General features: G+C 46.7%; 1 protein-coding gene across 4 annotated transcripts in view; it reads left to right on the top strand.

Annotated features, from left to right (window-relative positions):
• The window catches only part of LOC119383490 (H(+)/Cl(-) exchange transporter 3), a 73,529-nt gene that overhangs the window by 34,486 nt on the left and 11,885 nt on the right, over positions 1-27,158 (top strand). For 2 of the 4 annotated variants that reach the window (XM_037651652.2, XM_037651653.2), the window contains 5 exons: positions 15,727-16,108; positions 18,322-18,481; positions 21,136-21,342; positions 22,788-22,868; positions 25,315-25,497. In XM_037651652.2, coding sequence (XP_037507580.1) covers positions 15,727-16,108; positions 18,322-18,481; positions 21,136-21,342; positions 22,788-22,868; positions 25,315-25,497 — 1,013 coding nt within the window. Of the gene's footprint in view, positions 1-10,169; positions 10,381-13,115; positions 13,412-15,726; positions 16,109-18,321; positions 18,482-21,135; positions 21,343-22,787; positions 22,869-25,314; positions 25,498-27,158 lie in introns of those variants that run through there. The other 2 variants (XM_037651654.2, XM_037651655.2) reach the window with 2 other exon arrangements.

A 27,158-nucleotide genomic window follows, 5' to 3' on the forward strand; every position in this document is an offset into this window, starting at 1 on the left:
AATTTTTGTGGCCGGAGGAACGCGAGCCGTTTGCGATGTTTCCTTTCATTATTATTATTATTATTATTATTATTATTATTATTATTATTATTATTATTATTATTATTATTATTATTATTATCATTATTATTATTATTATTATTATTATTATTATTATTATTATTATTATTATTATTATTATTAGATGGCTTTAATTTATTATTTGTTTTCTTGCATTACCTCATCAAAGCCAATTGTCTACATATATACTCATATATGACCGCATACAATTTATATAAGTGCCATAGTAACTGTAAGTACCGTTACGAATACAGTCGCTAGAAAAAACAAGTCTACAGTTACGAGTGAGGCACGAAAGCGCCCCTATACCTAATGCGTTCTGATGTATAACTGTCGTTCGTCACACCGTCAGTGCTGCGCACGTGTTCTCTCCGATTTGACGGTATCGATGGCACTGAAGTTCCGCTTCCCGTTTTGCCGAAAGAGTATATGCGAACACAGCCAGGAAGCAACGCTTCCGTGTGCAGCCGAGCATTCCGGTGGCGTCTAAGTTCTAACATGACCACGCTGCGTCTGTTGTTCTAACATGGTCCACACGTGCAGCGGATGTAATAACAATTAGTACTGGTAGCAAAAATTTTTATGAAAAAAAAAATGTGACCGGCGTATGACCTATTCGGTATACGTAGCGGGATTGTGTGGAAGGGGCCGATGGGAGAGAGGCGGTTCGCGGCTCGTCTCAGATTCTCTTCGGTCGTGATGCTAGATATGCAAGCAGACTCCCCTGAAGACACGTGTGTCTTCGTCACTGCGCTCATTGCCATCATGTGGTGGCGGGGGTCGTGGTGGTCGTAAAATGCAATCATAGCCAAAACGACACGAGCAGTGAGAATGGCGATGCAAGATACCCCGCCTAGCTACAAAAGGGGGTAAAAGGCAGAGAACGGTACGACTGTCCCCGAGTCTATGCGCTGTAATCCCACCATCGACGCACGAATGGCTGCTGCAAGATGATGACGATGTTGTCGATGAGAGACCATGGAAATGAGTGCGAAAGCGAAAACGGCAGCGGATTCAATCAATCGCGGCTATCCGTTCTCAATTCAACAGATATCGCACCCCTCCCTAACGTGTCAGTGGTGGACCTCCCGCAGCCGTGCTTTATATACATTTGCTGCCAGGGGTGAGGAAGCCATTTCCCCATCACCCCTTCTTCGCGAACTATAGTTAGCTCCCTTCGGCTGCACACCTTAGCAGCTCTGTTTTAGCGGCTACATTTTGTTCCAGACATGTAGTGTATACTGAGATTAACCTTAAAGGGACCGACAACCAACTTTGAAGGTACCTATTTTCTTTAACGCAACGGAAAGCTTGCCGGTGAGAGTGTCTAATCACGGAATGGTTAATGAGAACTAACAGACAATAATGCGAAGGAAAGTATAGGGGACGTTATTTGTAGTAATTAGGATATAAATGTGAAGTAAAGTGGACGAAAAGATAACTTGCCGCCGGCAGGGACCGAACCTGCGGCCTTCGAATAACGCGTCCGATGCTCTACCTCTGAGCTACGGCGGCGATCATGCTCCCGTCCACTTTAAACCTAGGAGTGCTATACCCCGGTCACACTGGCAAGTTTAGTGTCATTTTGAGCGAGTGCACTTACGCCCCCAGAATGGCACTTAGGCAGCGCGCTGCTACACGAGAAAGGGAAGTGCACTTTGGAAATGATTGTAATGGTGATGGGTACTTAAGTAGCACAACAGGTATTTGTTATTTCAGGCAATGTTTCTTAAGTAATACTGTGTTACAGCTATAACCAGCCCTTAAAATAAAATTTACGTACAAACGCGGCGGCTGCAGCCATTGCACGACGTGCGCCGGGCATGCCCCTGGCGGTCGGGGCTGTAAACTGCCCGAGAACGAGAATAGCAGTTTTTTGTATTATAGTATGTTTTAATGCATAAGAATATTCCTAATAAAGAAAACGATAGTTCAAAAATGCTATGAACTCGGCTTCGGATAATAACTTATTTATTTTCAAGCCACTGCTATCGAGGCTAGACACTCCGTCTCGGCGAAGTGAGTTTTCGAACGCACTCGCCGGCAAGTGCACTTTGCAGCGAGTGCCACTAAACGTTCCCGTGTGACAGCGTGCGAATGGCACTAGCGGCGAAGTGCACTCCCTCAAAGTGCACATAAGTTGCCCCGTGTTTCAGGGGTATTAGTCAGCGCCGACTGTTAGTTTTCATTAATATTGTGTCTAACAAAGAAAAACGAGCCCTTAAAAGTCACCTACTTTCTTTTAATCACGGAATGGTAACGTGGAAAACGCCGTGAAACATTTGTAATCGGAATTTTTGTCTGCGGCGTATATGAAGTCGTATACACACGTGACAACACATGCTGCAAAAGTGAGCGCGAGAGCGGGAGGGCTATTCTGAACATTGCCAAATTCCGCCATGTTGTTAAATTCCGCCATTATAGTCAATTCTGATTAGCCCAGAGGGCTGCTGCGGCCTCTCTGATTGGCTTAAAATGGCGCCATTACGAAATTTGACAATATGGCGGAATTTGACAATGTCCAGAATAGCATCGCGGTTCGTGTTCGAGCGCGGCAGTTTACTATACGCATGCGCGCACTCCGCGCGCATGCGCCGCGAATCGACACGGTCTTCTGGCTGCCGCGAAGGCGGCGCCGCTTCTCACCGTGCAACTCTTTTTACCTCGTAAGCAGCAAAGAATAGAGCGGGGATAGATAATAATATACATACTCTAATTTTGAGCACTAATTATGACGCGCAATGCAGCCTCAGACTACGTACAGCAAAGTGATCCGACTCCATAATGCAGCTTCAAGGCTCTTCCGCTAGGCATACCGGTTTTTTTTTTTGTATACTTTTAAAGACGATTTAAAAATGTCAGTCCTACTCTCAACGCGAAAAGGATGCTGGAACATGTCACTGTATTTCACGGTCTTTTCCTTTCTACCAGGATCTAATCACACGTTCCGGCCAGTTGTCGGTCCCTTTAAGCAAACTTACAAAATTTGGTCTCAACAATGTCGAGTTTATTTTGTGTACCCCACTATCACTGCACAGTTAGTTCGCCTCACCCCGCGTTGTTATTTATATGTTCTGTCCGGTAGGGCACAGCCAAGGAGGACCCTTATGCTGTTTGCTCGCTCCCTCCCCCTGGCCGGGTTGTCTTTTGCACCGGCTGTCGCCTCTACGTGGAACTGTACTCACGCTTATCGCTGGTTGTTACGTTCTCCGTATCCATTGATGGGGAGGCAGATGCGTACCACATACTGTATACATGCACAGATTGCAGTCGGAACCTTTCCGTCTCCTACTGGAAGCCTTACACTGTGCCACGACATGCTGTGATCATTGGGTACATAACAGATACCACAAAACATTGCTTTAATTCATGCGCATCGGACGCCTCGCTGCAAACACATAATCCACAAACTCGATCGTGCCTTACGGCAAGTCGTAATCGCAAAAAAAAAAAAAAAAAAAAGCTCGCAGGGTCCCTCATGCATTCACCTAAGACGACTCGAAGGCGAAAGCAGTCTTCTTCTTCTTCTCAGTCGATGTGTTGGTACGTTCCTGCACCCTCACCGAAAGCTTTCTCTGCACCTAACGTGGTTTTGCACTGCCTTCAGGATCGGAGGCATTTTTCACTGCCCCCGTGAACGGCCCACCTTGGCCAAGCGATGATGTCATGATGACGTCACAAAGTTTGGCATCTGTGACGTCATCGTGACGGTGATATTTTGCATCACTCGTGTTGACGCCGACGGACAGCGCAAAACGGTACCAAATGAAAAGAGGCAGTGCGGCGGCAGCACATTCGCCCGCAGTGGGTTTGTGCCATCGACAAGTGACTCATCATCAAGCTGGCATCGTTGTCGGCCGTTGTGCGGTATGAGGAAGAGGAGGAGGAGGAAGCGCTGCGTAGAGAGGAGTCTGGCGGAGGCAGCCCAACACCACGCAGCGGGGCCGGCCCTGCGCCGGGGCGCCCCGCTGGACGCCTCGCGTCGTCGTCGACGTCGTCACTGATGCACCACGAGGCAGGACAGCGCAGCGGCGACGGGTCGTCGCGGGGCTACTCCTGCCCGAGCCCGCTGCACCACGACAGCGCAAGCTGCACGTCCCTCGCCGGCGACCAGGAGCGTTGCTCGTCGGCATGCTCTTCATCCGTCGCCGTCGTTGGGCCCGGCGCGGGACCCGCGGGTGCCGCCGGCAACGTGGTGCTGCGGCTGCCGGCGCCGCCGTTGACGGAAGGCCACCGCCACCGACGGCGCGCAGTGAGGCACCAACGGAATGGCGCCGACACCAGCTGCAGCGGTGCGCACTTCACGCCGTCGTTAATTCATTTACCCATTGTCGATTTGAACAAGCGCGAAAGAATTTAACGGGCGCGCTAACTGGAATGCTTTGTCGAGGCCGCTGTGAGCTATAGATGCAGCTTTGCAGGATCGCATGCATACTCTAGCGTATATATATCCATTCTGTGTATTCACACAAGAAAACCAGAAAGACCAATGTTGCCGCCAGCAACTTAGGTGGGCTGTTCCATAAGCTTCAGCCGGAACTACATTGTAACTGCGGCAACTTGCTGCACTTGCAATGTTTGACATATGTTACACTGCTAAGATACGGTAAGACCGCTATCATACATTAGCTCGGCGCACGGGGAACTTTCCTTACATGAGAACGCGTGAAGAACACGTATATTTGCAGTAGACCACGGCAAAATAATAGTGATTTTTTTCGTTGCTAACTTGGTTGTAAAAATGACATCGCCGGAAGTTTTCTGCAGGGGTCATGAGGACAATGCTGCCACTTCGCGTATAAAGAGGCATGCACCCTGCTGCTTTGATATACTATACAGAGATGGCGGTGGCGAATCTGCATTTCCCCTTCTATCTTAAAGCTTTTGCGCGTCCTTTTCAGTCTTAAAGCTCAGTGAAACGACGTTGCACTGTGGAGCACGAGATCGCAGGTTCGAACCCAGCGGCGGCGTGTGGTTGCTTTCCGATGGGAACGTAATGAAAAACGACCCTTTTACATGCACTGTATGCGCACTAACAATTCCTAGATGGTCAGAATTAATCCGTGTAGCCCTCCACCGTGGCGTTCCCCAGAACGCACTGTGCATTTCTCTGGGACGTTAGACCACGAAATATGATTTGAATTTAGTCCATATACGCCTTATTCTGTCTCTACTTAGGCACAACACGTATCGACCGATTTGCACATGGTCACGCCACGTGCAAGAACCAATTTCTCTTTCTGTCCTTGTTTGCTTGAGGCGGTGTCGCGAAGGCTGAAATCGACTCCACTTGTAGCAGCCATGCATGCTTAATAACCTACGTATGTTCTGTATACATTCAACGTTGGGTGGCGCCAAGGAGGTAAGCGCGGGCAAAAGGAGGCGGTTACGCTCGGAAATTTCAACTGCATAAGCAATGCACCAAGCTTATACGCGTGGTGAACCGAACTGATCGCAACACACCTGCTCTGAAAGGTCGGTTTGTGAGGTTACGCGCTACATACATTCGTTTGCTATTCGTATGTCATCCGTCGTCAACCGCCACGTAAGCCGTACACGGAGTTGCACGCTTCCAGATGCTATATAGGTAGCCTAATCTTTGGAGTTTCGCTTGTCGGAAGTTTCCTTCGGCTTGTTTGATTTGTCTAACGCAAATTTCGACATAGCTATTCAAGTCATCGTCGTCTTCTGTAGAAGCAATTGATCTCCGTTAGAATTTCGTCAAGATATCGCACCATGCATGCGGTCATCCATTCATACGATTTCAAATCACGATGTCGTCAGAGTTCTGTGCCGTCTCCCGATAGGTTATTCGACCGGTATCTCGGAATGATAAACGGCTGTTGTACGCATATGTTAGCCAGATTCTTTTGTATCTCACACCGTTTAGAGCAAGCATATGCGTGATCTCCGGCTGCACCCCGTATAGGAACCGATTCTGGTCCGTGCAGTTAATTCTTACGACCAAAAAATGGCGTTCCACATTCCTGTTATCGCTTTTAGATGCCTTCGCATCTGTCGTTTCATAGCGTGAGCCAATGAGCCTAATGTCGCGCAATTAAACTATAGCTCCATAGCTCAACGACCTGCTATATATGCACCAGTCGGTATCATCGCTGACGTGTGTGTCTTTAATCTATTTATCAGCTTCACCTTTTGTGTCCGTTATCTGATGAAGCGCTTTATCTCGCGACATATTCGTATACGTGCACAGGAGTTGCGTGCGGTGTCGTTGAATTTTATCGGTCGTTGTTTCAGTAGCGAAGCGTAGATTGGACTCGGGCACTTAACTGATTACGGCCCTGCATGCCACCGACCTTGAAATAACACGCACAGTTTCGGAGTGAAAGCCGGTATACGTTCTTGTCTCGATAAATTACGTGTGTGTCGTTTAATATTTCACTAAAGTGGTTTAAAGCACCGCCACGGTGGTGTAGTGGTTATGGTGCTCGACTGCTGATACGAAGTTGGCAGGATCGAATCCCGGTCGCGGCGGCCGTATTTCGATGGAGGCGAAATGCTAAGGGCCCGTGTACTTAGATATAGGTTAAAGAAACCCAGGTGGTCGAAATTTTCGGAGACTTCGGCGTCCCTCATAATCATATCGTGGTTTTTGGGACGCAAAACCACAACAGTGATTATTATAATTAGTGGTTTAAAGCATATGCGTTTTCTTCGCGGTAATAATTGTACGGGGAAGATTGCGTTGCTGTAAATTGATTAGGTTGTGTATTAATGTCGCAAAAACAGTCACTGTGTGTATATATATATATATATATATTCAGCCTAGTAGGCCACATTAAGTGACAGTGGTAATATGGTGATAAGTTCACAAAACACACACAGAGGTAAATATACATATTACGATCGGAGCTTTTTTTTTGTTTTGTTACAGAACACAGAAAATACTAATATCACTGGACGAGAATTATGTCGCAATTCTGTTCCGTAATCCTATTACTTTTCAACGTTGCTTGAATGGTCCGAACAGAGCACCGTCCGCGTAATCACCAGGACCTACTGATCGTCATTGGTGGATGACGAGATAGAATCGACCAAATAGTCACTTCAAAAAGAAGTCCTATCCGCAGCGTTGATTAGTAGTGATTTTATAGGGCAGAAAGGAGGCTTCGTGTGTGTAGCTGGAGACAATGGGTTACCGTTCGACCAGTGTTTGCGTATACACGTTCGCTGTCTCCAGCGTGACCTTGAGATTGCGGTAATTTTCCCGACCCTTTCGTCAGCCTGGCGTTAGCTGTAGAACAATGTATGCGTATCTGCGAAAGGAACGCGCGAGCTGTGTGGGTCTCCAATCAGCGAGTGAAGGTGCACGGTGATCGGCGCCTGATAAACGGCTTTGTCGGGAATCTACGCTGACGTCGGCATGGAAAGAAAGAAAGAAAGAAAGAAAGAAAGAAAGACAGAAAGAAAGAAAGAAAGAAAGAAAGAAAGAAAGAAAGAAAGAAAGAAAGAAAGAAAAATAAAGAAAGGAAGAAATAAAGAGAGAAAGCAATTGAAAGCGATGCACGTACAACTTAGACACGCACACACACACACACGCAGAGGGAGAGCGGGAGAGCGTTGTGAATGCACGATTTGCGGGAAGAGGGTAACATCAAGGCAACATTCCTGAGGAAAGTGAATGCTTAAGCTAATGGCAGAGCTGTATGTTAACAGCGACTTAAACATGCAGCTCAAGTTGCCCGAGCTATTCGGCAGGTTGTTAAGGGCAATTGTACTCCCGGTGTGTTGTTTCCGTTTGTCGCTTCTTATTCGCCTTTTGTCAACGGTTGTGGGAGTTCGCTACGCTCTTGGAATTAACTCGTCAGCACAGGTCGAAGAATTGCAATAAGGCAAGGCTGGACGATGATGATGATGATAATACATTCCGTCGCGTCTGTCGCTTACCAAAAAATGCAAGGCTAGGAGCATTGTGTGGGCAATATACGTCTCTGCAATATAGTTCTCTGTGCAATATAGTTCTCTGCGGCATGGCTGGACGTTTCTTAACTGCGGAACTGTTTGAGCTGGTCTAAGCCCCGTGTAGCGTTAACAGAAAGCTATCGTCATCACGAATGGCCTCTACCTTATATGGCATCTCACGTCGCCTAGCAACGCGTTGTGGAAGGAAAGTAGGAGAAGAGGAGGAGGAGACGAAATAAATAAAACAAGATAAAGCTTTCTCGGCGAGGCGGGATTCGAACCCGCGTACCCATGGTCTAGCATCGTAACCTCTCGGCTATCCAGGCACGCTAGCAGAACGGGCATTTATGGGAACCACATGATTGCGTTGCTATGGGCGCGAGAACGAGAAAAAGATAGAGAAAGAAAGACAAAAAGACGAAGAAATGGAGTGAGACAAAGAAAGAGATAGAAACCGAGAGAGAAAGCATGGCAAAGCCTTGTATGGTATATATAGTATAGCATGGCACAGCCATGTGTAGTGTGGTATAGTGAGGGTGATGTGGGAAAGGAGGAGGGTAGAGGGTGAGGCATGTCGTACTCTTGCTATAGTATAGCATAGCAAGGGGTGAGGAGGAGGGGAAGGCCACCGACTTCGCTGTCTCCTCGGTCTTCGCACCACTGATGCGTAGCTGCCCAATTTTTTTCTATTCGCTGGTGAGGCACATAAGCGTTGTCGATGAAAACAACGAAGGGAAAAGAATCTAATCAGGGGTTTGCACAAAGCACGCCTCTTTCTGTGTTGCCGCGTACGCAAGGAGATCAACACGTTCGCTTTTTCTTTTAATAATTCTCATTATGACGGTCAACTGAACAGTTTATACGAATCGTTGCACTGTTCAGTTCATATATACAATGTCTGTAACGTAATTGCAATATACAGTGCCTACCTTTGGTTGTTGTAAATGACTCTCTCCTGGCTAATAGCGAGGAGAAAGTCATTTACATCAACTAAAGGTAAACATTGTAGATTGTAATCACACAGGGAATTGGTCAACATTTCGTACTCTATAATTAGGGCGAGATTGTTGAGCGCTTGTTTGAATTGTTTTAATGCTTATCGGACTGCAGTCCATAGTGAACTAATTGATAGCCCTAATTTACATTTGCAGGCTGCGATTGTATGAGATTAACAGGTGTAGTATGTGAGCGTAGCAATGTTCGCGCAGCTGGCGCTTCGTGATGTTTGATCGTGCTCCGTCATTTATTCCGAACGCACGTCTCGCTAACAGTCTGGCGTTCCTTCAGCGAACAGTGAGTTCTCTTTACGACAGGGCCACAAGCGAAAAGGTCGAAGGTACCCAACGTGACGTACTGTTCTCACAAAAATAAAGATAATAATAATGTCATATCGAGTGGTCCGAGAATACGGACGTTTTGCTCAGATAATTCTTTAGGGCCGACCGTCAGCTGCGCTTTTCGAATGTCGAATGCCGCAGTTGGAGACAGCGTGCGCGTCAGTCTGCTGTATGCATTTCGCGCTGCAGACGCGTCATTCGTACAACTCTCAGTCTTTTTAGGCATTTATACAACGCTTGCGGTAACAGCGCGCGCGGTGTTCTTCTGGAGCTATAAATGTAGTAATGCTAGTCGTTGCCACGAAGGGGGCTAAGACATCCAGCCGCTCACGCTTTCCCTGCTGACGGCGGCGGCAGGTGTTGCTTCTTGAAGCCCTGTGGGAAGTGCTGGTGATTCACTCTTTTCTTGACAGCTCTTCTGGCGGGGGAAATTGGCCGCGTGGCTGCTTCGTTCGCAGGCCGACTCCTCTTCCTTCTCGAGAGACGCGGAATTCGATTTCAATCCCAGAGGACGGCGTTAACGGCTCGCCGCTGTACACAACTTGGCAACGTGCTCTACGGTTGCTGCCGCGGGAAAGAGAGGAAAAAGCGGGCAATTTGCATTCTCGCGGTGGTCTGCGATGTCGTATATTTTATTGAGCTCGGCCAGCCTTACATGCCTGATCGTTCGCGCGTCGGGGCGTTCTCGATAAGCGGTGTATAGCGCCGCCGATAGGGGAGGACGGCCGCCGGCCTCTGCGGCGTCGTCGTGTGTGTGTGTCGGGGGGTCAGCTGTTGGCGCTGCCACATCCCACCATACGTCGCGGCGTCACGCGCGTTGAGTGATTCAGTGCGTGCGTGCGAGCGTCTCGGCGAGCCGTACTCGTGCTCGCGCCTCGGGCGTGCGGATGTGGGGGTGTATCCGCCATGGCTTGCACCGTCGAACGCAAGGAGAGCTACGTCGAGCCGTCGCTGGCTGCGCTCCACCGCAACGGCAGCGAACTGCTCGTCGGCGATCGCTGGAAGATTCTACGCCCCTTCGCGCTCCGACCGCTCGCCGACGACGAAGACTGCACCGAAGGTAAAATGAGGGCTCCTCGAGCTGCGGTTGCAAGCGCCTACCGGTGCTCCCATTGCCGCTGCGTTTGTATACACGCTTTGCGCTTTCCGTGAAATACACTGTGACAGCAGCTGGATTTGAGAGTTTTCTCGGAATGACGGATCTATGCGGTGTGCGTGGATCATCCTCTGCCGACTGTGGCGTTGCGCTGTTAAGCGTGAAGGCGCGGGTTCGGTTCCCGGTCGCGCTTAAATTTAGGTGCGCGTTAAAGAACTTCAGGTGGTCGAAATTGAACCCGTGTCCACCAACCGTGCCCCGTTGTTTTCGCACGTAAGGTTGCGGGATCGAATCCCGGCCACGGCGGCCGCATTTCGATGTGCGCGAAATGCTATAGGCCCGTGTACTTAGATTCAGGTGCACGTTAAAGAACCCCAGGTGGTCGAAATTTTACGGCGTCCCTCATAATGATACTGTGGTTTTGGGACGTAAAACCTCGGGTGTTACGTTTTCGCGCGTGATATGATTTTTTTTTCCCCTTTGCTTTTAATGACGCGCGAAGTCGTTAACGGTAAAGCGAATTCAGTGAAGTGGTGTTTTCTTCGTGTGCAAATACATCGATCGCCTATGTGTACGTGTATATATGTGCGCGATGACAGGTGATGATATAGTGGTGTCGCGCACGACTTGTGACGCACATCGGCCAATTCGATCGCCTATATGCATATATACGATTAATGATGTGCGACACTGGAAACGTGCGCAGCTGCGTGTGCGATCGCGTCGTCGGCGTGTCGTATATCGCGACGCGTCGTCAGTGTCGGCGGCAGGTCCGATTGCTCCGCGCGTCGGGCTGACTTTTCGTATTCCGCCGCGTGCACCTCTCGTTTCTGTCGTTGTATTCATTTCACTCGAATCATTGTAGCTTTCGAATCCGTGCTGTCAAGAATTATACCCGTGGCGGCTATGGCGTGATTACGATCGCATCAGCTGCGGATTGAACCCGGAACCCTGTTGATTACTTGATACCAAAACACGCCTGTTGAAGCGACAGTTAATCGCATATCCGTTCCCGCCTATATAATAATAATAATAATAATAATAATAATAATAATAATAATAATAATAATAATAATAATAATAATAATATACAACAATAAACAACAGGATCAAATCAAATCAAATTTCTTACTCTTGCTGAACGAGATCCTCATTGAGATATCTTTGACGGCTCGTTATATTGTCGAGTGTTTGTAAAGCGCTTCAGCTCTTGTTGATATTCCTCGCATGAATATCGCGCACAACATATAATCTCTTTGCAGTAAATGTTTTATTCATTCATTCTTTTATACTTCTCTCACAATGAATCTCCCAGTGTTTATATATTCAGTCTTGACTTCTTTTCTTTTTTGTTATCCGCACTGAGCGTTGCGGCAGGGAAGCGCTTGTCAGACATGTTTGCCTTTTCGCCGGTGGGCGAAAAGGCAAACAGCTTGCGTGAAATTGCCTAAATAAAGTTGTAAAGTTATAAAGTTATGTCATTTATCATAAGTTAAACTATTGCCGCCCACTCCAGGCGCGGATCCGGCTTTTCTTTATCTTCTAACTTTTTTTAAAGAATTGACGATGACAATCATTGCGCGATTGCTTACGTTCAAGAATGGTAATAATACGTTTACTTGCGTTTCAGCGAGCGTTTTAACGATACGGTAACAGCTGCACTAAGGTGGTCTTCGCGAGTTTCTCGCGTGCCGTACTCACCTGAATCTTAGAACGGCAGAAAACTGAGCTAGTCGGTACGGATTCACGATTAAAAAAAAAAGGCGTGCAGACTCGGGCACAAGAGAAGACATCAAGATGTTCTGATTTCGTCCCTTGTGTCCGTGTCTGCATGCCTGCCTTTTGTTTTATCTTGTCTCACCTGAATCCGCGCGTGGCTCGTTCATCGCACTGGCGTAAGCTGGCGAGATATAACCATAGGCGTGCGCACGGGGCGGGTGCAGGTGGGGGGGGGGGCGGCGCAAAGTCAGTCAACCCCACCCCCACACATTGACATAATAGGGAGGGGGGGCGCTGCGACTCGGGGGGGGGGGGCGCAATGTCAGCGCCATACATTGACATAATTGGGAGGGGGGTGCTGCGACGACCCCCCCCCCCTGAAGGGGAACCCTGCGCACGCCTATGGGTATAACCGTCGGAGTGCTTCGTTGGCTGCATTTTACGGCAACGCAGCAGTCGACGGAGAATGCGCGCGCTGCTTATTCCGTTCGAACTTTTCCGCGTCGTTCGTACGCACTACGTGCGTGAGCCCGTCATTCGTCTCTTGATAGCTTCAGTCGGGAGCGCGGCGGCACAGCTGCGTTTGTCTCCCCGCGTTGGCCTTGGCTTCGACGGGGGTCCGAACTCCCCTCACAAGTCCGACCGACCGGAGCCCTACCCGAAGGAGCGTCCTTCTTCTATTTCGTTTCATCATGTTCTTTGAGAAATGGAGAGAGAGAGAGAGAGAGAGAGCGCGGAAAGAAAAACCATTGTCGGAGGGTGTCCTTTTCGCGCGCCTGCTGTTCTCTATTATTCTTTCTTTTTCTTTCCTTCGCTCTCTCTCTTCCGTTCTTTCTCTTGTTTCCTTTGAGTCTCCGCCGCCGTCGCCGCTTCGAACGGTGCGTTGCACTGTTCGCTTGTGCGTGTGAGTGCGTGCGCGGTTGATCGCGCGAACGAATCGCGGCTCAACAGAAGAAGGCTGTGTGTGTGTGTTGGTTGGTGAACTGCTGCACTGGCGAACGGAAGCAGTGCATTTCCGAAGGACGTCGCCGTCGCTTCCGCGGTGTCGGCTCCCGATCCCGTCGACCATCGTCGTCGTCTTTCTCGCGAGCTGTCATCGGAGTCGTTGTCGCCGTCAACCAAGGCGGAATTGGCAGAGGCGGCGGTTGCGGCGGCGGAACTGGCTGCCACGGTTCTCATTTACACGCCGTCAGTCTTCCATGAGCAGCGGCCTACCTGGTGACCGCCAACAGGGCAGCCAGCTAGTACACCAGAAAGCGCAGGAGACGCGCCAAAGGTGGGGAACACGCGGCCAGCGAAACGAGCATAGGCGTACGCACGAAGAGTGTGAGGGGGGGGGGGGGGGGGCTGCGGTACAACATTGCCCCCCCCCCCCCCCCAATCCTAATGGAGGACTGTTTGTACGCCTTATATAACAAGCCGCGCCGACGCTGTGAAACTTAGCGCCACCTCCTTCTTAGAGAACCACTTCTTTCGAAAGCTCTCTCTCTTTCCCTCTGTGCGGCCAATCTTAATCGCAATGATTAACGTTAAACTGCATGACAACAAAAATTAAACGCCAAAGGAATTCGCGTCAGTTGGTTTGTTCGCAGCTTTTCACGTTCCGATCGATGTTGCCTTGCTTTACGCCACGCTTTGACACCTCTGGATATTTTCCTTTTTTCCTGGCCGCGTGGCGAGGAACCGATTGTTCGTGACACCCGCTGTTCGTTCGATAGCAGCGTACGGTTGCACCGCGCGCGCGTCGTTCGACGTGACGTCATCTTGGTGAAATCGTCATATCGCGAGGCGGGCGGTCCGTTCCGTTTCGGCTATCGGATCGGATATGCGTCGGCTTCCTCTTCCGGAGGTTGTTTTACATCGCCCTACAAGTGTTCGGTTCCTTTGAACGGCCAACAAATGGTGCCTACTCGATTAGACCTTGAAATGATGTTTTCGTTGAGCTGGCATGCCATTGGATGCATTGTGCTTCTGAAACATTTTCCTCCGCAGACGCATTCATCATGCATGCATGACACGCATGACATCAAGCTGTACCTGAGAGCCTGCTGCAGCTGTATTTGTGTTCTGCTCACCAGCATGTGCGGATTTAGAATTTCATCTTACTTGGATGACTCAGTTGAAATAATAAAGTATATTTCACTCTCGTGCGCTGTTTGCTGTTAACACTGCTGTCGTTCCTTAGCTGTACGGCTGATGTGGCAACATCTGTGCGTGGACGTTTCAAAGTAATTTTATTTGGGAACTGTATCACTACATCAGCTCACGTACGTTTGGAGTGTACTGGATGGGGCTAGTTGGTCACGATTCATGGTTAGGTTATGAAAGCTTGCGCTCATGTCTGTTCGTTTCTTGTCCTCGTTCTTTAAGTTGTGCGCAAATAGCCTAACTCGCGTACATGTGCTTCATTGATACCCACATGTACTGATGGTGCGACGAAATGTTTTGTCTCAAAATGATATCGCTATTTCAACTTGACCAGTCTGGGCAGTTGCATACACCAGGCTCATGTGTTGTGCTTACGAAAACATTGAAGGAAATGATTTTCATGAGGCTTATTAGCTAAAGTGATGAGAAAATCTGTATTTTTAAAATTATTAGCTAAGGGGGCACGGTACACTGCAGCGCAAGTTTCATCTCATTGAAATTGTATATTACTTTGCCTAACAAGGTTGTCTGCATTGTCTCAAAGCCTGCTGTAAAGAAATTGCTTCTATTCCTTTCCTGCTTGCTTATGGCAAATAAAAATTAACACTTACTTATTACCCTGCCCGCTAATGTGTCTCACAAACAGACATGTATGTTTTCTTCATATCATTGGGCTGTTTTGAAAAATAAAATGAGTGAACACTGATGAATTTCACTGCAACATTGCAAAACAAAAATCCGGCAGATCCTACACATTGTGGGAATCAATATTAAAGAAAGCAGACAGTGAGTAGCAGCCTATGCCATATTTTTAGCTTTGACCCAGCATTACGAGCGGATCGACATTTTTGTGTGAATCGAGTAGTGCACATATCACGTGCTTACCAGGCACGTCGACTACAGTGGCATGTCGGCACTGTCGTTAGAGCACGGGCATCAGTTTTATCGAAATGAGGTGCACACTACGGTGCGATGATGTGCAAATCGTAAATAGCGGTTTGTCGGCGTATTCGAGCAATGCTTGACTGTAACTTGCGAAGTCATAGGTGTGCATATTTAATGTTTATTACATAAAAGTAGATAAAGACGTGCCTTGATGACCAAACTTAACAACAATGAAAAACAGCCTTCTTTTGAGCTGAGAGGCATTCTTGGACCATTGAAAAAAATGGTGCTTGTATACATTTTAGCAACAAAATTACCTTTGAACTTCATTAGAAACACTGATGATGGTTCTCATTGACATACTTTGTTTATTGTTGTGGTATGTTTTGTGTATGTTGTTACCTTTCAAGCACTGTGTATTTCACTTCACTCTTCATCGTACTCGATCTAGAGTAGCATACTCGGCATACCGAGAGGCAGTCCTCTCCAGTCTTCATTAAAGAACCTATCACTCTGTCTCCCTGAGCCATGGTTGCTTGCCCCGTTGTCTGTCTGCAGGCTCATCTGGGCAGCAGCAGCAGGAGCTTGAAGAGCAGCTGGGTCCCTCGGCGGCACAGTATGAAGACTTCCACACGATTGACTGGCAGCGGGACCTGGCCCGGGACCGCATGCGCCACCGGCTTATTGTCAAACGTCGCGGACAAGGCGGTCTGGTGGAGCTCCTGGTGGGCTTTCACGACGCATGGTCGGGCTGGCTGTGTGTGCTCCTGGTGGGGCTGGCGGCAGGTGCCATTGCGGCCGTCATCGACATTGGCGCCCTCTGGATGAAGGACCTGCGCGAGGGCATCTGCCCACAGGCCTTCTGGCTCAACAAGGAGCAGTGCTGTTGGGCCTCCAACGACACCTTCTTCAAGGGGGATGACTGCAAGCAGTGGTACAGGTGTGTGTCCGTGACGCGCCCCTTTACTGGAGGCTACCGTTTTGAAGAATCTCGGCTGTTCTTTTCTTGCCTGATGCAATGGCTTAGAGGCTGTTGCCTTGTCAGTTTTCACCTCAGGTTGTCCTCTTCATTTTTTGCCTTCTATTTATTCTCCCACCCCCTTTTCCGTACACGGTGTTGTACGTTTCTATTTGCCTCTTTAAAGGGGTACTGACGTGAATTTTCGAAGACGAGTTTACTCTGCCGTACAAATATCCTGTATACAGAGACGGCTCTGCGCAAGTGTGAGGCTCAGTAAATGCTGATAAGGTATTTTATTTTGACTTTAAAATTCATTTCAGCATGGCGCACCTACTGACATCAACACTAGCATGATGTCAGGCTACAGTGTCAATTCTGGCCACTTCACGCATCAGTATAGGTAGTTTTAATGACAATAGGGGCCAAAACATTCGAGATGGCCGCTTGTGCAGTCACCAAAAACATTGAAAATGACCGCTTCTGCAGTCACCAAAGGAGCTCTGGTGCGGAGCGGCCGTGGAAACGTCACTGTATATTGTGCGAGCACAGTGACGAGAAGCTCATACTGTGTTGTGACGTCTGGGTACAGTAGGCACCGAAACTAGATTTTAAAAACATACTGTAATGTTTTTTCATTGTGCACTCACGCTCAGCAGTGCATTTTCTTGGCCCTTGAGGGCTATCCTTTCATTTGACATAAAAACACATCTGAAAATTCTCGTGTCAGTACCCGTTTAAGAGTAACATGGCTGACGAGTATTTGCAGATTTAATCCCTGGCTGTCACAATCTCGGATCTCACAATCCCATCACCGCATTTCACAATCTGATGATGGATTGTGAAAACACTTGTTTAAAGTTTAAGAACACGGTAAAGAGCACCATATGATGAAAGTCAAATCTGGGATTCCCACAACAGTCGTCACCTGTGTTTTGCTAAGGAAGATTTAACTTGGCAAGTGGATGTTACCAGATTTTTGTCCTTTCCCAGCTGCACTGGGAACAAGCTATGTGCTGACATTTTTAGCAGTTACGATGAAACACAATTGAGGGCTATGAAGTGGGATACACTTTGAGGCATGCCTATTGGATACCCAACAACAAAATTTTCTAACTGGAAGTATGAAGAGGGCAGCATACTGTAATATCCTATGTGCACAGCTCCTACAGCTTGTGCATAATTTATACTGGGTTATGTTTTTGATAGCACCTCTTGTATGTTGGGTTTAGTTGGGGTGGACTGCAGCTGTTTATGGTGCTTATGTGGGGGAAACACAGTGCCCCTGTTAAGCAGAATGCTGCATTGCCTCTGGCACAATGTAAATATGGTGAGTGAATGTGTGACAGAGAATGTATTTTTCCAGTATAGAAGTTGTGTAGGTCCCATGCTAGAATACTTTTCACAACATGTTTATTGGGCTGTTGTGTTGAAGAGCGTTTTCATTTGTATTATGAAATTGTCAGCATATGCTAGTGCTTTTAGTGCAGCATTCACTTGTCCATTGAGGTTACTCTCTCCTTCTCTCTCGTGTTTTCAAACGGTGCTTCAATGGCATGCGCAGGCTGTTTCTTTGCATGGCTGCCGAGTATAATGGTTTTATACACGTTTGTTCTGTAGTGGCTGCTGCTTCAACTTGTGATTGATAAACTGATGCCTTAATTGTTAATAGGTCTTTATAAATGAGTGATTACATTAAATATTGCTTCGTGGCGTTAAACTCTTATGTGCTACATCTGTCAAAATTGCATGGCAAATCAACACAGCCTACCGTTTTTCAAATTTCATTTCCCCACTTTCCTAAGCACTAGTGTTTGCATTTGAACTACCTCACATCAGGCTATCAAGTTAGCATTTTTGTTTTGTACTCCACGATTATGAGATTCAGCGACACAAGGTAGTGATGCAAACCTTTAGCATCACCTGTGAAATGCAAGGAGGCCTTTGTTTTGTTAACGACACTTCCTCTGCGGCCTCAGTTTCAACTTTGCAGTCCTCGGCATTGTCTTTCAACAGTGGCCTTTGTGACCCGCCAGCAATTAGTGACCAGTATTTGTGTGGCAGTTCAATTCAAATTAGTGCGGTCTACAGTGGCAGTTGATCGATTCAAATTTAGCATGGCTTGCAGGACATGAGAGCCTGTTCGTGCGTTCTTGTGCTCTTAAATCATCCATGCTCGTGTTTGGTTCTTGCAGGTGGCCAGAAATGTTTGACAGTGATATTGACAGGGAGGGAGCAGGGTTTTACCTCCTCTCTTACCTGCTGTACGTCCTATGGAGTGTACTTTTTGCTGGCCTGGCTGTCATGCTGGTGCGGACATTCGCGCCTTATGCCTGTGGCTCTGGAATTCCAGAGGTGGGACTTTCCTTCTTACTTATGACGCTACTTAACATTTTTACAGTGGAAAACAAAAACAGTGCCCCTGAAGCTTTGTAAAGGCATCATTGCAAAGTTGTATGTCCGGAGGGAGAGGGGTTCATACAGGTAATATATGTTAGAAAGAAGCTGGACGTTTTACATCAAGGTATAAAGTGCAATTCTATGAGGCTGAATATGAATTCGTAAGGATACACAAAGAAAGTACATTTGTGTATGTACAAAAAGAAATGCTACAAAGTGCACTCAACCAAAGGGCGGTTATAAGTAATAATGGCAGTTATCATTATCAGCGTTAATTGTTATTGGCATTTATAGTTCATGCGTACTAGTTCAATTTTTAAATAATGCCTGAACATTTCGTGCTGTTCCTTGTTACTAAATAAGCCACTTTATTGTGCAGCTAGTGGGTTAAACTTTGTGCTTCATAACAATGTATACATATATACTAGTAGATATATAGGGCCTATTATCTCTTCATTTTATGCTTGGGAAGTTTTAACGAAAACGCCGCCGATACACCGATGGCTGTCCCTATGCTCATAGAGTTTCCTAAAATTAACTAGAGGGGACTCTGGCGCTGCGATCGTTCAGCTGCCATGGGAATGATGGGTAGTACACAAATTTGCCTAGTCTTCGTGCTTGCGGCTTCAAACGTACCTGTGGCTTTGTTTATTGCTGTGTTTTGGCGTTCATTTCGGATAAAAGAATAGACCGTTGTGAACTTCGTGACCAGGTTTGATTTGGTGAGCCTAAAAAAGTTAAAGTGGTGAAGTGGAACTGCTGACTTTTGCTGAACTTTGTTTTGCGACAAAGCGGATGCAGCCGACGCGCAGCCAAACGGAGCCGAAAGAATGAAGTTTAGACAAATTTGTGTACTACCCATCATTCCCATGCTGGCTGAAGCGTCATGCGTTGCAGCTCCCATAGACACTAGCGCCAGAGTTCCCTCTAGTAAGTATTGTAGGAAACTCTATGCCTGTGCTAGATCTGAAGCCTTTCCTGAAAAGGATGCTCAGAGCCCATAGGCAGTGCTTATGGGATAAGGAAAAAGAAATAAACTACACCTTATAAAACCGCATCTTGGTAATTGGCTGTCGATATCTAAGACACGTCGTACAGAAATAACACCCTGCAGACTTGGAATAGGACACACACACAGTACACACTCGTACTTTTTGTCCGGTGGCGATCCACCTTTGTGTGATAGATGTGGCAAGCCTCTCACTGTCCTTCACATGCCACTGCAGTGCACGGAACTAGACGCTCGAAAGAAACAAGCATTTTCCATTAATATACTGGCAACAGTGGCCACTTCACCCCACTACGTTCATAGGCAGGGAACCACTTTTTAAATATCAGTCTGTTTTTGGATTCTTACAAGATATCAATAATTTTAATGTTATTTTCTCAGGTAACCTGTAGCATGGCCTCATAACGGAGGTTGCGGCTGTGGTAGTACTATATCAACAAAATGCACCTGCCTCTCGGCTTTTCGGTGCAAAGGCCCTAAGGAGGCATTCGTGGTATTTAACGTGTATCACTTGTAGAAATCGTACTCGCGCGTCATTCATCCCACACCCATAGATCACATCACTTGTCACTGTCATAATTTTATGCTATATACACATCTTTTACGCTGCCATACAGCGCATGCTTTTAGACCCCTATACAGCCGTAATACAACCATCGAAACTCACTAGTCAACGCTAACACCACATCATCAGTCATGGCACTCTTTGGCCACCCATGGCCCTTGCGCCACAAAAACCAACTAATCATCATCATGGGAAGTTTTAAGGAACTTTTTGACAGCTCAACCATGCTGCTTTAGAGAGGTAATTAAGAGGCCATATTCAGTCATCCACTCTGGGAATTTGCATGCATTTGACATCGAATGTGAAGCACAAAAATATGTAGTGTAGCAATTTTTCACTGCTGCTATCATTTCCATCACAGCTGTGGCACTCAAGAGGCCCTCTACACTGTAGCTGACTCAGTGTGACAGTAGAGCTAGAGGGAAGTGATGACCTATGATGTCTGGATAACATTGTAAGCAGTCACATTGAAGCCTTGTCTGCAGTGACAGTTGGAAAACACACTTCATTTCAGTACTTGCTGGCAATTCGTTCAGAAGTCATGGAAGTTAGTATAATGTGATTATGAAAGATGTTATAGCTTCATAAGTTCTCTTGTGAAAATCCAGAATACTCTCTATGTGATCGCTGCTCCATCTACTACAATTACAATATATGAAGTCCACATTGCATTCTTTTATGTATTTTCTTCATTTATCTGACTTGTAGTGCATCACATTTTATACCTTGTTCACTGAATGCAGGTAGGGTGAATGATGCTCTAGCTTTGGCAGCATTATATTTAATCACAACCCGTCTGCCCTGCTGTGCATGAAACCCGTTGTTTGTGAAATAGGAGCGTGGTGTCTCGAGTGTATTGCATGAATGACCAAGTCTACTTAAAAATTGTAGGGCCATGTCAGACAAAATAAGAGGGTGAACAGTTTTTCATAATATACTAGGTCATGGGAAGCCGGTTAGTATTGTGAACTTCACTACTCGCCGTGTCTGACATAGGCCCTGCCATTGTGCGGTTGCTTTGTGTTACGTGCACAGATCAAAACCATTTTGAGCGGCTTCATCATTCGTGGCTACCTGGGCAAATGGACACTGACCATCAAGTCGGTGTGCCTGGTGCTGGCTGTGGGCGCCGGGCTCAGCCTGGGCAAGGAAGGGCCCCTGGTCCACGTTGCCTGCTGCATTGGCAACATCTTCTCCTACTTGTTTCCCAAGTATGGCAAGAACGAAGCCAAGAAGAGAGAGGCAAGTACTCGCTTCATCCTCCCTCCGATCTCTCTCATTTCTGGCAAGAAGACCAGTAACGGAAAAGATTGGCTTGGTTAGTGCTTTCCTGTGGCCACTTGTTCCATAACCGACACGAAACTTACCATGTGAGGACAGTGGACTAGGAATTTAGGTAAACGTAGGTAGATGAGCTGAACTGCTCTTTTGTTGTATTTAACTGGCAGAAATAATCGGGAAAATAGAAATCAGAGCAGACAAATAGGCGATTTGCCGCAAGTGGGTGCCAAGCCCACATATTCTGCATTGCACATATACTGGGAGTTTCACCATCAGCCTATTGCTCCACCCATCATTCCACAAAATTTCCTGAAGAGTGCATGTGCCGCTCAACTATTCGGATTGCTGGAGCTAATCTTCTATATCTTGAAGCTTTCTTGGAGCTAATCCAGATTAGCTCCAAGAAAGTTTGGGGAATGCTATACAAGATTATCTCCGGCAGTGCTATCCAGCACCACATGTGGGCCGTTGTGGTGTACGTGGAGCACCCTTTCGACCATAGGCCTTGCATGGTACATCAACTTGGCAGCAGGTGATGAGCCGCTGCATGCTTCCATGCTCTCACAGGACAACATTGCTGCCATATTTGAGGCCGTTGCTGTGTGATGAGCTAGAAGAATGGAGGTAAAGTGAAGGGGTTGATTTTCTTATTTGGAACCACACGAAGCCACCTCGGGGAGCCTCTGCCTTTTGTTCATTTGCAAGTAATAGAAGCTGCACAAGTCTGCTCCCATGGCAGAAGTCATGCAAACAGTAAGAGGGCAGAGGATCTCTCGCACTAAATTGCCTGAAAATCGATGTCATATTTTGTAACTTTTATAACCAGACGCTCATTCCAAGTAAAGCTGAGTATCAGTGGTTGGGCAACGTTGCTCCAGTATAAGAGGTAGCAACAAAGTGCCACTGCCATCAGATGGGTATTTGTATCGAGAAAATAATTGACTATTTCTTAGTTCTCCACTGATATGTTTGTGCCTTTTTTCAGCTGTTTGATTTGTGCAATTGGGCATGTATGTGCTTCCACTCATTTACAATTTTATGTTCTCAAGCTAACACGGAGCTGGAATTTCCTTTTTGTTCCAAAGGGAGGAAGCCAGCAAAAGAGGCATGCATCCCGACATTGTATTAGTAGACTGGGCAGCATTTAAGGCTGGACTTTGAAAGCAATTTAAATTTGTTTTAAATGCTTATGTTAATGAACCATAGCCTTGACATTTGCAAAGCCGTGCACAGGCCGTCTTTTTTTATGTCAACTACAATATGATGTGTACTATACTACTAGAGGTGGGTGTTCTGTCACTCTCAGGGTAGACTTTGTCGCGCTTGTCCATTTTCTGCCCGACTAGTAAAAAGGCAAGGACATTGTTTTTGTGGCTCACCTGGTTATGTATTCTCTCTCCACACAGATCCTTTCAGCTGCTGCAGCTGCCGGTGTGTCTGTTGCCTTTGGGGCTCCCATTGGTGGTGTACTGTTCAGCTTGGAGGAGGTTAGGTACCAACCACATACAGTAGACCCTGGTTAGGAACCTGAAGGGACCATGTTCCATGTAACAGGAGTTCCGTTCACTGAGAGAGGAACAGGGGTGTGGAATTCAACTACAAGATCAATTGTATCAGAGGCAGTTGTTCCATTTAAGCAGCAGTCCCGTTAGAGAGATTTCTGTTTACTTAGAGTTTACTGAACATAACTTGTTTCTCTGGGAAGTAAGCAGGATAAATGGATACTCACTCGTACTCAATAGTTTTGCACACTGTGTACTCGCTCATGTTCACTCACTCACGTTCTTACTCATTCCAACCCATATTCACCAATACTAATTTGTAATTGCTTCCATTTGCACTTATGCCCTGGTCACACTGGCAAATTTAGTGTCATTTAGTGTCACTTACACTTCCAGAACGTCACTTTGGTGGCACTCTGGTACAAAAGAAAGGGAAGTGTACCTTGGAAATAATGGTAATTGTGATGGGTAATTATACAGCACAGCAGCTATTTGTTATTTCAGGCAATGTTTCTTAAGTAATAATGTGATATGTCTATATAAGCAGCCCTTAAAGGGGTCATGAACCACTTTTCCAAGTAATGATGTAATGACCTCACTATCGGAGTTTACTGCCTCCCGAATCGATTGCCGCAAAAATTTCTCGAATCCGTCAAGAATCAGCGGAGTTACGGGGGTTTGGCGCACGCTCCCAGCGCTTTCTCTCTTTTCTCGTGTCGACGAGCGCACTGGAAGCTAGACAGGCAGGGATGGCATGGGGGAAAGAAGTTACGTCAGCGCGCGTCATGAAACGCGATCGCTCTCCCGCTGTGATTCGCTCGCGCGAGTGCGGCTACCGTGTACTGAGGAGTGCGGCGCCGGCAAGTGGCGGCACCCTGCGGCAAGAAGCGCATCTGATCCGAACGCCGCTCTCGATTTACGTCGGCTATCGGCCAATAAGCATGCTATGTCTCTTGCGACGTAAACTGACAGATCCGCGACGTAAACTGACAGACGCCCCGCCCACCGACGAGAGTGAGAACCGGCCTCTGTTTGAAAAGAGGGCGCCTGGGGAAACGGCAACTTCGCGCTCCGCTTGTGGCCTTTACGCGGCGCGCACGACTGTAGTATTTGGCAGAGCAGTTTTTAGCCGTGTCAGCTTTCCGCAGGATGTGTTTTTTCAACAAGCCCAAGGGGTGCTTCATGACCCCTTTAAAATAAACTTTAGGTACAAGGGCGGAGTACAAGGGCCATTGCACAGCGTGTGCTGGGTATGCCCCTGGCGGCCGTGGCTGCAAACTGCCTAAGAACGAGAATAGCAAGGTCGTTTTCAGTGGTATAGTATGTTTTAATGCTTAACAATATTCCTAATAACGAAAACGATAGTTTAAAAAATACTGTGAGCTCAGCCTCGGATAATAACTTATCTGTTATTGAGCCACTGCTACCGAGGCTAGACACTCCGTCTCGGCGAAGTGAATTTGGCGAACGCACTCACCGGCAAGTGCGCTTTGCAGCGAGTGTCACTAAGTGTTCCCATGTGACAGCGTCCGAATGGCACTATCAGCGAAGTGCACTCCATCAAAGTGCACGCCTGTGTAACAGGGGTATTACTCGCTCTTAACGTGCTCATACTTGTTTTTGCAAGCGAAGCTTGTTTTAACTGACCTGTGTAGCTGGTGATGTTCCAAACAACCCTCCTCACCCACAGCTGGCACGTGCGCACCAAAGAAATAATAAATAAAACAAAATATCTTTTTTTCTGAGGCTTGGGTTTGAACCCGGGTGCCCGCAGCCCGAAAGGGAGTGCCTTGAACACCAAGCCACGTGCCCATGTTTGCCCTACGTGAACTGAACTGAAGCACATCAATGCATTCTACCTGACGACTGCAAAAAACAATTGGGAAGCAGTACACTTGCTGTGGGTGCTTCATTGCAATATTTCGTGTTGGCGGACTAAAAGCGATCTGCTGGACAGTGCATAAGGTCAATATCAGGAATTGCACATTTTCAGGAAAATTCCGACTTTGAGAAAATTGAATTCCTAAACCGTGTTTCCATGATTGCATGATGGTCCTTTCGTTGGGCCGTTCTGCTGGCTGACAAATGCTGGAAAGAACATGAGACAGCCACGCTGATTCTTCATTTAAACGGTGTTTTGGGGATGGTCGCTACCTATAAAGAAGAAAGAATAGAAAAGCAGTATGTCAGGCATGCCCACGCCAAGCAGTCACTTTCCCCCTTTCCCTGATTGGGGAAGGGCTTTTGAATTCTTTTCATATAGAACTCTGATTACAACCCCAGAACATTTTATACATTGTCGAGAACTATAAGCATTCTGCGGTTGACATCAACATATTTCTACAATGTGCTACTGGGCACTAATCCTTCTTTTTTGATAGCATGGTGACAAATCCATTGTTGTAAAGCTGTGTTTCTCGATGCCTTGCAGGTGAGCTACTACTTCCCGCTGAAGACGCTGTGGCGGTCTTTCTTCTGCGCCCTGGTGGCAGCCTCTGTGCTGCGCTCCATCAATCCATTTGGCAACGACCACCTGGTGATGTTCTACGTAGAGTATGACCTCCCATGGCTCTTCTTCGAGCTGTTGCCCTTCGTTCTGCTTGGGATTCTCGGGGTCAGTTGCCACTTCTGCTGTGTTCATGTGTTTTGTCTGACTTTCTTATTTTTGCTGTTGACTGCTGCCAATGGGCCGGCATTTTTTCCAAAACATGTCAGCTTAGTGACCAACATATTGATATAAAGGTAAACATATTTGACAGAAACCTGTCTGGCTGGGTGATATTATAAGAAGAAAAGGACTCTCCAGCCACGTTTTCTCTTTAGTTCTTAATTAAAAAGTGGTTGTCTCCCTCTCCGCCGTCGTTCTCCCCGCCGCTGTTGTTAATGAGTTGTCTCACGCAACATAGTTGACAGACTATGCAGAGTGCTTGAAATGAAGTGCTACATAAAGCAGAGTTATCAAAGAGGGCTGATGCAACTCAGTGGTTTATACTGGCTTGAGTCATTCTTTGTCTATGCAAATCTTCAGAACTTGAAAGGATGAAAGGAGTTTTATTATCACTTAAACAGCACCAGCATGGATTGTAAGATATTGACGATAAATTCTGCCCACTTTCTACATAATACCTTTATGGCGTATAAAGACCGAGAGTACTCCATAACTTAATTTTTAGTATCCATTCAAAAGCACCAATATTTGTTGCTTACAATTAAATCACAGTGATATAAAAAATGTTGTAATTTCTTGGTTTTCTTGCAATTATACAGAAAAATTATCACTTTAAAAGATATTGTGGGCCAGCATTCTGATGAAAAATGTGTTTTTGAGAAAATGAGAAAAGAAGTTTAGAAACGCTGTGGAAAAGGCATTGGTGTTCTTAGGATAGTAGAAGCAATAGATCATTATTCTTCTTGGGTTTTACTCTGGTCTCGCTGGTGATCTTAGCCATTCACTTCCTCCCGCGAGTGTTCAACTTGCTTTTCATCAATTAGTGTGGCGGACAATCTGGAGCAGAAGCATCTTCAGATGGAAGGAATAATTTATCATCTGACACTTTTTTTTTTTAAAGTGGGCCTCTGCTAGATGAAAAGCCTTTGAGGAACAGCTATATAATGAGACCAAAATGGCTGTGCTAGCTTCGCATTGAATGGACTTTTTGAGGTGCTGTACATGTGTGCCAAGACCAAATACTGAAAGCTGCAATTTTTTGGAATGAGTTTTTTAGACTGTTTAAAAAAAATATTTCAGTTTTATTTTTTCAAAATTTTTCCGCCTCCCATTTAAACAGCACCAGCCGATAAAAATAACTCTATGTGGTAATACAATTATACAGTTTATTCTCGCTGTCAACTATGGGTTTTACTCGTTACAGCTTGCTTTTGTGTCCTGGACAGACATTCGGATATTGTGCCTTCTGACATGTTTGTGCAAAAATTTATCCAATTTGCGGTGTTACAACAGACATGTCATACCAATTTGGGTGTTATGCCTCCGTATTTGTTCCATTGATTGAGCTTCGTTTACAACGGATTCTGGTACAACGGACATTCGGATATAATTGACTAAAATTTCAGGCCAGCAAGCTGGTCAGGCCTCCATTAGAGCGGACTTTTCTACCACGGACATAGTAAATTCAATAATTTCAGACTTCAAACATAGCTTAGCATACTTTCGGGACGGGAACAGCGAGCCGCGGATATCGACGTACCGATTTAAGATCGAAGGCCGCCGATCTCCTGTATGTCAATGATCAGTTATGCCTACCTGTAGCGACA

This window comes from Rhipicephalus sanguineus, chromosome 2, assembly GCF_013339695.2.
Source record: "Rhipicephalus sanguineus isolate Rsan-2018 chromosome 2, BIME_Rsan_1.4, whole genome shotgun sequence".
Lineage (NCBI taxonomy): Eukaryota > Metazoa > Arthropoda > Arachnida > Ixodida > Ixodidae > Rhipicephalus > Rhipicephalus sanguineus.